At 45.6% G+C, this 12,357-nt stretch overlaps 1 protein-coding gene across 1 annotated transcript in view; it reads left to right on the top strand.

The window, feature by feature from the left end:
• The window catches only part of znrf1 (zinc and ring finger 1), a 144,932-nt gene extending 134,501 nt beyond the window's left edge, over positions 1–10,431 (top strand). Inside the window, exons 3-5 of the mRNA XM_034084472.2 lie at positions 7,150–7,255; positions 7,654–7,741; positions 9,253–10,431. Of these exons, the coding sequence (XP_033940363.1) occupies positions 7,150–7,255; positions 7,654–7,711 (164 nt within the window). The 3' untranslated portion in view covers positions 7,712–7,741; positions 9,253–10,431. The remainder of the gene's footprint in view (positions 1–7,149; positions 7,256–7,653; positions 7,742–9,252) is intronic.
• Positions 10,432–12,357: the final 1,926 nt, after the last annotated feature.

Genomic DNA, 12,357 nt, shown 5'->3' with positions numbered 1-12,357 from the left:
AGCAGCGCCACCCCCCCTCCCTCCGGCTGAAATTATGAACGTAAGAGTAAAGTAATCATAGATAACACGGCAGGGTCCGTTACAGTTTGTTTTCATCTGATTTAAATTAAACAAAGTCTTGGCTTTCAGAATATTAAACTTGTTTCGGCAAATTCAGATGATAAATATAACTTTGAAGCTTCGGCATAATTACAAGCGGAGAACGGAGTAACTTGACAGCAGGCAGCAGCAGGCACAACAACAGCCGGTGTTTCTCGTGAGGGTTTTCTCTGGGAAACAAACACAATACACACAAACGCAAAAATACACAAACACACACACGTATACACACACACACACTCGCGAGCTTCCCCTCCAAATGAAAATATCTTCCCTCTGTAGTATTTTGATCATTTTGATCGCAAAATCAATAGCGCGAGGAGCGCTGCATTTCTATGAGGTAAATATTACCCGCTGGCGGAAATAGGTATAAATATCCATTTTTTTGGCGATTTTTTCAATCTGACTTCATATTGACCATTTTTAACAACACAGGGTGTTACATAACACACTTTCAGGAAAAGTCACGGACTGGGAGACGTTAATATTTTATTGAAAAAAAGTTACATACAATAAAAAAACAGCTGCGGGTAAAATTTACCCGTTGGCGGTTCTAGTGTTAAAGAAGAAGTTACAGGTCTGTGAGAGCCAGAAATCTTGTTTGTTTGTAGGTGACCGAATACTTATTTTACCGAGGAATTTACCAATTAATTAATTAAAAATCCTACAAAGTGATTTCCTGGATTCTTTCCCCCATTCTGTCTCATAGTTTAAGTGTACCTAGAATGAAAATTACAGGCCTCTCTCATCTTTTTAAGTGGGAGAATTTGCACAATTGGTGGCTGACTAAATACTTTTTTTCCCCACTGTAGATAGTAAAAGAAATGTGCAGACAGTTTAATGGTGGAGGTATACACACATATTGATAGATGTCTTGTCATTCAAAAATGTAAAGGTGAAGTAGACAGAGTAATTTAAGCTTGAAGGACAGAGACAAGGTGGCTAGCTGTAAAACCTGTGACCCAAGTTTTTCATTCTTTGCATAACTACACCGTAGTTGTGTATATGATATGTCAATAAACCTTAGAAAATCTTGAAATCTTGAAAGGGATGTGCAAAATAGCCATAATATACAGTCTTTAATGAACTATTAGTAGAGAATAACGAGTAATGAATATACTTTATTACTCGTTTCCATTCATGTCAATTGCAGATAAATGTTTAGTCTTCTCCCATTGTTTCCCCCTTAAACTGCAGGTTTTCTCTGGAAGTTTTTCCTTGTACGATGTGAGGGTCTAAGGACAGAGGGTGTCATTTTTCTCATACTGATATTCTGAACAATCTGTGCTGTTGTATTTGCTGTAAAGTGTCTCTACTGTAGGCTATTTTTATTATATGTACAGCACTTTGGCTCGACCAAAAATCGTTTATAAATGTGCTATATAAATAAAACTTGATTTGATTTGATTCTCAAGCACCAACTATCAAATATCTCTCCTGATTGTTGGCACTTGAAAATCACCTTACCTGAATTTTACTCAGGTGTAACTAAAGTCTGATTTAAGGGTTGTTTATATTTCACATCATTAATCAGAATCTGCAAAGTAACTCAAATAAATGTAGTGGAGTAAAAATATCAGGTTAACCTCTGAATTGTAGTGGAGTAGAATTACAAAGTAGCAATGAGCTGTCATGTGGGTATATATTAATGCTGCGCATTATAGACACAAGCGATTTTCACCCATTTATTAATTATATGTTTTACATTTGATAACACCAATGTGTTTAATACTGGCAACTTCTAATTGTGGGAAAAACGAAAAGGTTCAGTAGAGACGTCCCATAGAACATTTTGCGAAACACAATAGCCAGCATGTGTAGTTCTGGGGGGGATGTTCGATTCCAGTTTGGATAGTCTGCCGTGGTTTCGTTGATTCGTTGATCGGGTAACCTTGGCGCACTGCCACTCCAACATCCAATCCCAGAGCTTGAAGATTAATCACGGGGACAGTAGTTCTAAACGATAGCTGGGGATTATGGGTAGTGTAGTGTCTTCGGCCATCCTAAACTCAGAAATGTTTTTCGGATTTGATATGGCATTAACTGTCACGATCTGTCTGTGTTGTGTTTTGTCTTGTCTTTTTCTGTCTTTGGTTTCCTGTTTTATTTTGAAAAGTGTTCACCTCCTGTTTTGCCTGTTGGTTTCTGTCTGTTTTCCCTCCCTGATTACCCGATTGTGTTCACCTGGTGCCCCTGTGTTTTCTCCTCCCTCCTCACCTGTCTCTTGTTTGTTTGATTAGTCATGTGTGCATTTAGGTTCTGTGTTTTCTGTTAGTCTTTGTTAGTTCCTTGTTGTTGTTGTTGTTGTTGTTGTTGTTGGACTGTGATCTCTGGGAAGAGTTCTGTATTTAAACCTTGAAATAAAGGTATTTTCTGTTAATCTGCATTTGGGTCCTGCTTGCCTCTCTCAACCCTGACAGAAGGAACTAACCAAGGATGGGCCCAGCAGATCCTTTTGAGTTGGAATTACTTAGTTTTTCCTTTTCTTTGGCTGGCTGTTCTGATAAGTGGAGGGGAGCGTCTGGAGTTCAGCAGTGAGAGGCTGCTCTGGCTGAGGCACACCAGATGGCTATGGAGAAGCCAGATTTAGTGAAATTCTTACCTGGCTGGATTTTGGATTTCCTCTCGGTGTGTTATCCCCTGCCTGCTAGCCTCAGCCATGCTGGCTCCCTGCCTCCAATTTCCCATTATGACACCACACGCATCGGTGTGTTCCGTCTGGAGTCAACCCTTGCTTCTGCCCCAGTTCCTGCTCCTGTCCAAGAGTCGTTCTCTGGAACTCGTCTGGCTTTTGGAGGTCCACGGAGCCTCCAAAAGGCTCATAAGAGAAGGAGTCGCAGATCCAGGCTAGCAGCCCTAGCCACAGAAGCCATGGTTCCGGCTCCAGTACAGGCCCCAGCAGCCATGGTTCCAGCGCCTGTTCTGGCCCCAGCAGCCATGGTTCCAGTCCCAGTTCTGGCCCCAGCAGCCGTGGTTCCAGCCTCAGTCCTGGCCCCAGCAGCCATGGTTTCGACTCCAGTCCCTCGTCTCCGGCCGACGCCAGCTCCCCGTGTCCTGTCGGCGTACCGGCCAACGCCAGCTCCCCGTGCTCTGTCGGCATTCCGGCCGACTCCAGCCCCCTGTGTTCTGTTGGCGAACCGACCGTCTCAAGTCTCCTCTTGAGTCTCCTCTCAAGTCCCCGCTCGATTCTCCTCTCAAGTCCCCGCTCGAGTCTCCTTTCAGGTCCCCCCTCGAGTTCCCTCTCAAGTCACCCCTCGAGTTCCCTCTCAAGTCTCCTCTCGAGTCCCCTCTCAAGTCTCCTCTCGAGTCCCCTCTCGAGTCCACTCAAGTCACCTCTCGAGTCCACTCTCAAGTCACCTCTCGAGTTCCATCTCTAGTCCCTCCTCTAGTCACTTCTCTAGTCCCCTCCTCTGGTCCCTTCCTGAGTCCCTCCTCTAGTCCCTTCTCTAGTCCCATCTCTAGTCAATTCTCTAGTCAATTCTCTAGTCCCCTCTCCAGTCCCCTCTCCAGTCCCCTCTCGAGTCCCCTTCTCAAGTCCCTTGTCTAGTCCCTCCTTTAGTCCCTCCTCGGTTCCCCTCTCTAGTTCCCCCTTGGTTCCCCTCTCGAGTCTCCTCTCAAGTCCCTACCCTATGTCCTGTGCCGTTGGAGGCCCCGCCGACTAGTCCTCTGCCGGGGGTCCTGCCAATCCTATGTCCGTGCCGTTGAAGGTTCCGCTGGAGGTCCTGCCAACCCTGTGTCCTGTGCCGTTGGAGGTTCTGCTGGGGGTCCTGCCAACTCTATGTCCTGTCCCGTTGGGGGTCCCGCCGACTACTCTCCTGCCGGAGGTCCTACCAACCCTATGTCCTGTGCCGTTGGAGGTCCCGCCGACTACTCTCCTGCCAGGGGTCCTGCCAACCCTGTGTCCTGTCCCGTTGGGGGTCCCGCTGATGACTCTTCTGCCGGGGGTCCTGCCAATCCCATGTCTTGTTCCGTTGGATGTCCCGCCGTCACCTGTCTCGCCGGGGGTCCTGCCAACTCCTGGTCCTCTTCCGTGGGGGTTCCTGCCGAAGCCTGTCCCACCGGCTCCGGTTCCTGTTCTGCCGACACCGGGTCCTGCCCGGCCTCCGGAGCTGTCTGGTCTTCGCACTCGAGCCCGGCCCTATGAGAGCCGCGGTCTTCGCCCTCGGGCCCGGCCCCCTGACTCTTCCTTGGATTCTGCCTGTCCGCCGGTGTCCCCTACCTTGGACTCTGCCTTGCCCCCGGGCCGTCCGCCCGAGTCCCCCTTGTTGAACTCTGCTTTGCCCCCGGGCCGTCTGCCCGAGACCCCTTCCGGGTCCGCTGTGCCCCTGGGCTGTCAGCCCAAACCCGTCCTCCAGACCGCCTCCACCCACCCTGTTGGCCCTAGTTTTGTATGATTAGTCATGTGTGCATTTAGGTTCTGTGTTTTCTGTTAGTCTTTGTTAGTTCCTTGTTGTTGTTGGACTGTGTTCTCTGGGAAGAGTTCTGACTTTAAACCTTGAAATAAAGGTATTTTCTGTTAATCTGCATTTGGGTCCTGCTTGCCTCTCTCAACCCTGACATTAACACCATATCCCTACATGCATTGCAGCTAAAACATCCAATCAGCGAGCTTAACCCATAGCTGAGGATCTTGGGTAATCAGTTCAGTGGCTGTGTATCGCAATGATGCTCGAAATGTCCCTTATTGGCCTACGTCTGTTTCCGGTTATTTTTATTTTGAAATTCAGTTCCTGACGGACGCCAAAAAAGTCAGAGATTATGGAATTAAACAAATAAATAACAACAAGGATAATTGTGTGTTATTGGTGCGTAAATAACAGTCTGTTATTTAGAAGGAAACAAATATTTAAAGAAATACAGATTTCAGTATTCTGAGGCTCTGAGCCCCATTTCTTTTCCTCACGGACGGCAAAGAAATTCAGAAATTATACGATATAAAATAAAAACAATAATCGTGGCTTGATATTGAGTAAGAACATGTTTTTATGAACCCCACAGCTTCCGGTCTTCCAAGACCCGAACGGACAAAAAGACGTGCTGCAGGCTCGAAACATACTACCAATAGAAATACATTGCAATTAAAATCGTTCTGTGTGACAGGAAAAAATGGGGAAATCGTGTTGGTGAACACGAATCAATAGATTAAATGTTGTGACTATAACACGAAATAACGTGAGACTGGGTTGTGCCATCAGGTCCAGGAGCCTTGTGTGGGTTAACCCTTTTAAAGGATTTACACACATCTGCCCTGTTTGAATGTTCGTACAGAAACCTTCGGTACCACGTCATCGATGCATTTCCCAATGTAGCAGATGACCGTATCCGTGTGTGTGTGTTGATGTTGTTGTCCTCAAACACACTCCACTCCGTAGATGCAAAGCAATCTTGCAGAGCTTGCTGACTCCTAACTCCATCGTTGTAGTGTCTTTGTTACCGGTCTGTCCCGTAAGTTTCTGCTCTGCCAGGCAGCAGCAGCAGCAGTGAGATGTGGTCTGATTTGCCGAAGGGAGGGCGAGGGAGAGCCTTATATCCATGTCGAAAAGGGGAATAAACATGGTCCAGTATGTTTCCCCGCGCGTCGGGCAGCTGATGTGTTGGTAGTACTTCGGCAGGACCTTCTCCATGTTAGCGGTGTTAAAATCCCCGGCCACAATGAACGCCGCCTCTGGCCGTGAAGTCTCTGTCTTGTCGATAATCCCAAACAGTTGATTGAGTGCCGTGTTGTTGTCGCCGAGCGGCGGAATATACACTGCTGTTAACAGATGTAAATTCTCTCGGCAGGTGAAAAGCCCGGCATGAGGTGCTCTAAATGAGGGGAACACTCCGAAGAAATAACCCTCACATCTGTGCACCAGTTCTTGTTAATCATGATACACACACCGCCTCCTTTATTTTTCTACGAGTTAACTGTCCAGACTCCTGGCGGAAAATAGTGAATCCGTCAGGAACAATGGCGGAGTCCGGGATAGCGGGGTTTACCCAAGTCTCAGTGAGAATGAACACGTTACAGTTCTTAATGTTCCGTTGAAAAGCAATCCGACTTTTGAGTTCATCTAGCTTATTTTCAATCGATTGAACATTAGCCAGTAGAATACTCGGAAGAGGGGGTCGGTTTCCTCGTTTTCTCAGACCAGCAGCCCGGCGCGGGACCCCCGCTTGGTCTTCCTCCTGCGTCTCTCAGGTAGGACAGCAACAGCCTGGTAGCCATGGCGAATCTCCATTGTCTGTCGGTGGGCTATTGTCCACAAGGTTTCTGATGTGAGGAAGTTCCTCTCTGCTATATTGTATAGCAGAGTTGGTGCGGTCGGCTTGCATGTTGCGAACCGTGTTTAAAGTAAAACGGCAATAAGATAAGATTGACTTTATTGATCCCAATTTGTGATTTCTTTTCATCACAGCATTCTAAAACAAGGCATTGCACATACTGTAATGTGAAAACACATAAACATCTGAAAATAGAAAATACAATTACAATATATACATGTTGACAATGAAATCTGTAGATTATCCGCCTGTACTGTAACCTAACATGTGCACATACTTTGACCTCATTATTAACTCTTTGACTTCCTGGTTGGATGCTAACTGCATTTCATGTGCAATGACAATGAAGTTGAATCTAATCTGATGCGGCGACAGAAACATATCCAGTAGTGAATTCCCATATGATGGATGCTGTTTTCCTAAAGTGAAAACAGATACAAGGGACCTCATTGATCCTGAATCTCCTCCATGTGCATTCTCATTGGTACAAGCAGAACGTAATCACTGCTGTGTAATGCACCAACCCTACTGCTCTGTTAACATCACTGTCTTTGGTGCATACTGATACATGTTCTGCTCTGTGTGTGTGTGTGTGTGTGTGTGTGTGTGTGTGTGTGTGTGTGTGTGTGTGTGTGTGTGTGTGTGTGTGTGTGTGTGTGTGTGTGTGTGTGTGTGTGTGTGTGTGTGTGTGTGTGTGTGTGTGTGTGTGTGTGTGTGTGTGTGTGTGTGTGTGTGTGTGTGTGTGTGTGTGTGTGTGTGTGTGTGTGTGTGTGTGTGTGTCTTTAGACGATGTGTTGGCCAGGGATGCCGGGGAGTGTGTGATCTGTCTAGAGGAACTGCAGCAAGGGGACACCATAGCCAGACTGCCTTGCCTCTGCATCTACCACAAAAGGTGACACACACACACACACACACACACACACACACAAATTTGAATTGCTGCCCAATATATAATTTTGCACTTATTCTAATTAAATCCACTCCAATAAAGACGTTCCTAAAAGATGGCCAGTTTGATATAGAGGTTATTAATATCATACGGTTTGACAGTAGAATGGTGCAGTGATGACGTATTTTCGTAGGCCGAGCCGGAGGTTAGCAATACAAGGAATCCGTCCACTAAAATAAATGTAATTTCTCCATTGGAATTTTTAAATATTGCAGAAAATAAGATCTGTGGAAAACACATGTTAAGGATTTGTTCACTTTTTGTTTAGCAGGATAATCTTCACATATTAACACATGTTGTTTGACATGTGCCTGTGTGTGGGTGTTTGTGTTTGTGTGCAGCTGTATAGACTCGTGGTTTGAGATCAATCGGTCCTGCCCTGAACATCCCTCTGACTGACCTGCAGGCCCATTATAAATACTGTTCAAGGTGAGACACACACGAACACACACACACACACACACACACACACACACACACACACACACACACACACACACACACACACAATTCATATTACTCCTCTAACAAAAATAATTTCCTAAATTGGGATTATTAAAGTATATATCTATCTTATCTATTTGTCTTTTGGCTTTGTATTCAAATTCCAGTGTGGCCCATATAGCTACTGTCTTCTTCCATTGATAGATGTTAGCAATGGCTGTTTTTATGACACCTAAAAGCTTCAGACATAAAACGTAGTTCCTGATTTATTGTATTCCATTTATATGTGTCATTAAATAAATTACAAAATAATTGTTCTGTGTGACTGTCCAAGACTTTATTTTCCATGAAGCAGTCTTTAAACACTGCCAGATCCCATACCGTGTTCCCTATAGTGTTTACTTCCTGTATGTCTTATTCTGCTGTTCCCTTTAGTGGTTACTTCCTGTCTGTCTTCCTATACTGTTCCCTTTAGTGTTTACTTCCTGTCTGTCTTCCTATGCTGTTCCCTTTAGTGTTTACTTCCTGTCTGTCTTCCTATGCTGTTCCCTTTAGTGTTTACTTCCTGTCTGTCTTCCTATGCTGTTCCCTTTAGTGTTTACTTCCTGTCTGTCTTCCTCTGCTGCTCCCTTTAGTGTTTACTTCCTGTCTGTCTTCCTATGCTGTTCCCTTTAGTGTTTACTTCCTGTCTGTCTTCCTCTGCTGTTCCCTTTAGTGTTTACTTCCTGTCTGTCTTCCTATGCTGTTCCCTTTAGTGTTTACTTCCTGTCTGTCTTCCTCTGCTGCTCCCTTTAGTGTTTACTTCCTGTCTGTCTTCCTCTGCTGTTCCCTTTAGTGTTTACTTCCTGTCTGTCTTCCTCTGCTGTTCCCTTTAGTGTTTACTTCCTGTCTGTCTTCCTCTGCTGTTCCATGTAGTGTTTACTTCCTGTCTGTCTTCCTCTGCTGTTCCCTTTAGTGTTTACTTCCTGTCTGTCTTCCTCTGCTGCTCCCTTTAGTGTGTACTTCCTGTCTGTCTTCCTCTGCTGTTCCCTTTAGTGTTTACTTCCTGTCTGTCTTCCTCTGCTGTTCCCTTTAGTGTTTACTTCCTGTATGTCTTCTTCTACTGTTCCTGCTAGTGTTTACTTCCTGTCTGTCTTCTTCTGCTGTTCCCTTTAGTGTTTACTTCCTGTATGTCTTCTTCTGCTGTTCCCTTTAGTGTTTACTTCCTGTCTGTCTTCTTCTGCTGTTCCCTTTAGTGTTTACTTCCTGTCAGTCTTCTTCTGCAATTCCCTTTAACAGCGGTGGGTTATCGAGTATTATCAACCTCTAAAATGTCCAAATTGACCACTCAGAATTGAGTATTCAACTAGGCTGTGTAATATGTATTAATAGGTTGCTTGTAGATAATATATATATATATATATATATATATATAATATAAACCATATACTCTATAACTTCAACTACAGTAACATTTCATTTTCTAAATATCTGTGTGTCTCTGTCTCTGTCTCCAGGACATCTCGTGGTTGTGCCATGGATATCTGGACAGAGACACAACCAAATCTGATGAACCAATCTTCACTTCCTTACCCTGACAGAATCCATCACCTTAACCAAGATACTTACTCCTTGTCAATGAACCCAACAAACGTGAACCATCGTACATGAAAGGGCCCTTCCTGTCGTCGGCTGAAGAGAATGCTCCCCCCGTCCTCCTTTCACTCTTCCCCCCTCCAGCCCCCTCCCTGACATGCTCAGGTCCTCGCAGGCCTCCAGCGGCCAGCCTTCCATCTTGTATCTGGATGGATGCAGGCCTGTCAGTCACTAGTGTCAAGCCCCCCATGGCCTTAACTGGGGAGGAGAGGAAGCAGATCGGGGGGGAGGACGAGGAAGAAGAAATGGAGGATTGTTGTGCTGCTTCCTTTGAGATCAAACTTTTACATGACTTGGTGGGCCTCATTTCAAAACAGACTACCCATGCTTATAGTTCCTCTGCCCCCTCCTCGCCAATTCGAGTCATATTAAATCAAAAAGTCTCAAAAATGCTTCTTAGGTCTGGTCTGTGCACAACTGCATATTGACTTTAATTAAATGTTTTATGTTAACAGGCTTCAAAAAACTGTATTACATTACATGTCCCTTGTTAGACGCTTAGCAACTTACATTCAGTACTGTGGACAATCCCCACGGGAGCAATTTGGGGTGCGACATGCTGACTGCAATGGGACTCGAACTTGCTACCCCCTGATTCGAAGTCCAGCACTCTATCCACTTAGCCACAGCCACCCTTTTAGGTTAGCTAAAGCAATAATAATATCCAGCTTGAATTAAATATATTGGGTTCAACTTCATATTATTGCTTTCAACTAACCTAATACAGTTATGTGAAATCTGTTGACATAATACATGTAATTAAAGTCAATGTTTCAGTTTTTGGAGGATGAGGGATAAGACCCAAACAAACTGGGATGTCAGAAATCTGGATGAGGGGGGGTCTAAAGATGGACTGGGGGTGAAGAGGAGCAATCTGAGCACTTCAGATCGGGGGGGAGGAAAGGGGCCAGCAGTGTAGATAAAGTTCCTACTGTGTTATGTGTGTTTGGGACGCTCCAGTGTCAGGCTTCACATGGTATGTGTATGTACACTGTGTGTGTGTGTGTGTGTGTGTGTGTGTGTGTGTGTGTGTGTGTGTGTGTGTGTGTGTGTGTGTGTGTGTGTGTGTGTGTGTGTGTGTGTGTGTGTGTGTGTGTGTGTGTGTGTGTGTGTGTGTGTGTGTGTGTGTGTGTGTGTGTGTGTGTGTGTGTGTGTGTCATTCTAAAGGCGCCTTTTGGTCTCTGCTACTGTCGGTTCCCCACGTTGTGTTTCTGCTAGAGTCGGTCTGGCTGACAGCGCCTGGAGACGCCTCTCAGACCCCCAAGAGGATATTGTAGTCCCGCTGTGGATCCACTGGACTGGGCTTATTTATTCATTTGTTATTTAACAATATTTGTTTAATATTCCAATCATGTGAGGTGTTACCCACTCTTCAGAATGCCAAGAGCTGATGTATGAAGACTTCTACAAATGAACATACAAACAAACTGCATTTACAAAGCTACTGTAAACAAATGGTGGAATAAATTGTGCTAGATGAGAGACTCCATTTTTATTCATGTTCCTTCTGTGACCCAGATACACTTCCTACAAAGTGAGCAGCAATGGGCTTTCCACTAAGCGCAGGGGTGGAAGAAGTATTCAGATGCTTTACTTGAGTAAAAGTACCAATATGTTATTGTCAAAATACTTATTACAACTAAAAGTGCTGCACTCAAAATCTTACGTACAGTACTTAGTTACTTCCCACCTCTTCTCAAGCGTAGTGTGGGCCTATAGAGACAATATGTTAGTATACCTGTAAATAATGGGACATAGTCTTGCCCCTAAATCATGTCTCTTACACCACTCAGAAATGTCCAATACAATGCAGCAGTTATTCTGGGATAGAATGTGATGTCTCTTCTTTCTGTAACCAGGCTGTGTAATACAATCTCATTGGATTCTTTAAAGACATTTCCCAGCATAGCTGTCCTCTTCAAACAGTATAGTGGTGCAGCAATAAGTTGGAAACGTACAACATCCGGGTTCCCTTTTCTCTACGTTTTTGAACATGTTTTTGTTTAGATGCCTGAAACGTTCACTTTTCAAAAGGAAGATATTCAACATTCCATCCATCCATCTTCTCCCGCTTATCCGTGGTCGGGTCGCGGGGGTAGCAGTTCAAGCAGAGAGCCCCAAACGTTCCTTTCCCTGGCCACATCAACCAGCTCTGACTGGGGGATCCCAAGGCACTCCCAGGCCAGCGTAGAGATATAATCCCTCCACCTGGTCCTAGGTCTACCCCTTGGTCTCTTCCCAGCTGGAAGTGCGTGGAACACCTCCCTAGGGAGGCGCCCAGGTGGCATCCTAACTAGGTGCCCGAACCACCTCAACTGGCTCCTTTCGATGCGAAGGAGGAGCGGTTCAACTCCGAGTCCCTCCCTGATGACCGAACTTCTCACCTTATCTCTAAGGGAGACACCAGCCACCCTGCGGAGAAAACCCATCTCGGCCGCTTGTATCCGCAATCTCGTTCTTTCGGTCATGACCCATCCTTCATGACCATAGGTGAGGGTATGAACGAAAATGGCCCGGTAGACGGAGAGCTTTGCCTTCTGGCTTAGCTCCCTTTTCGTCACAACGGTGCGGTAAAGCGACTGCAGTACCGCTCCCGCTGCTCCGATTCTCCGGCCCATCTCACGCTCCATTGTTCCCTCACTCGAGAACAAGACCCAGAGATACTTGAACTCCTTCACTTGGGGTAAGGACTCATTCCCTACTTGGAGTGGACAGTCCATCGGTTTCCTGCTGAGAACCATGGCCTCAGATTTGGAGGTGCTGATCCTCATCCCAGCCGCTTCACACTCGGTTGCGAACCGATCCAGTGAGTGCAGAAGGTCGCAGACCGATGAAGCCATTAGAACCACATCATCTGCAAAAAGCAGTGGTGCAATCCTTAGTCCACCGAACTGCAGACCCCCTCCCCCACGACTACGCCTCGAAATCCGATCCATGTATATTACAAACAGGATTGGTGACAAAGC

Source organism: Pseudochaenichthys georgianus, chromosome 6 (genome assembly GCF_902827115.2).
Source record: "Pseudochaenichthys georgianus chromosome 6, fPseGeo1.2, whole genome shotgun sequence".
NCBI lineage: Eukaryota > Metazoa > Chordata > Actinopteri > Perciformes > Channichthyidae > Pseudochaenichthys > Pseudochaenichthys georgianus.
This window is presented reverse-complemented; position numbering and strand designations above follow the sequence as displayed.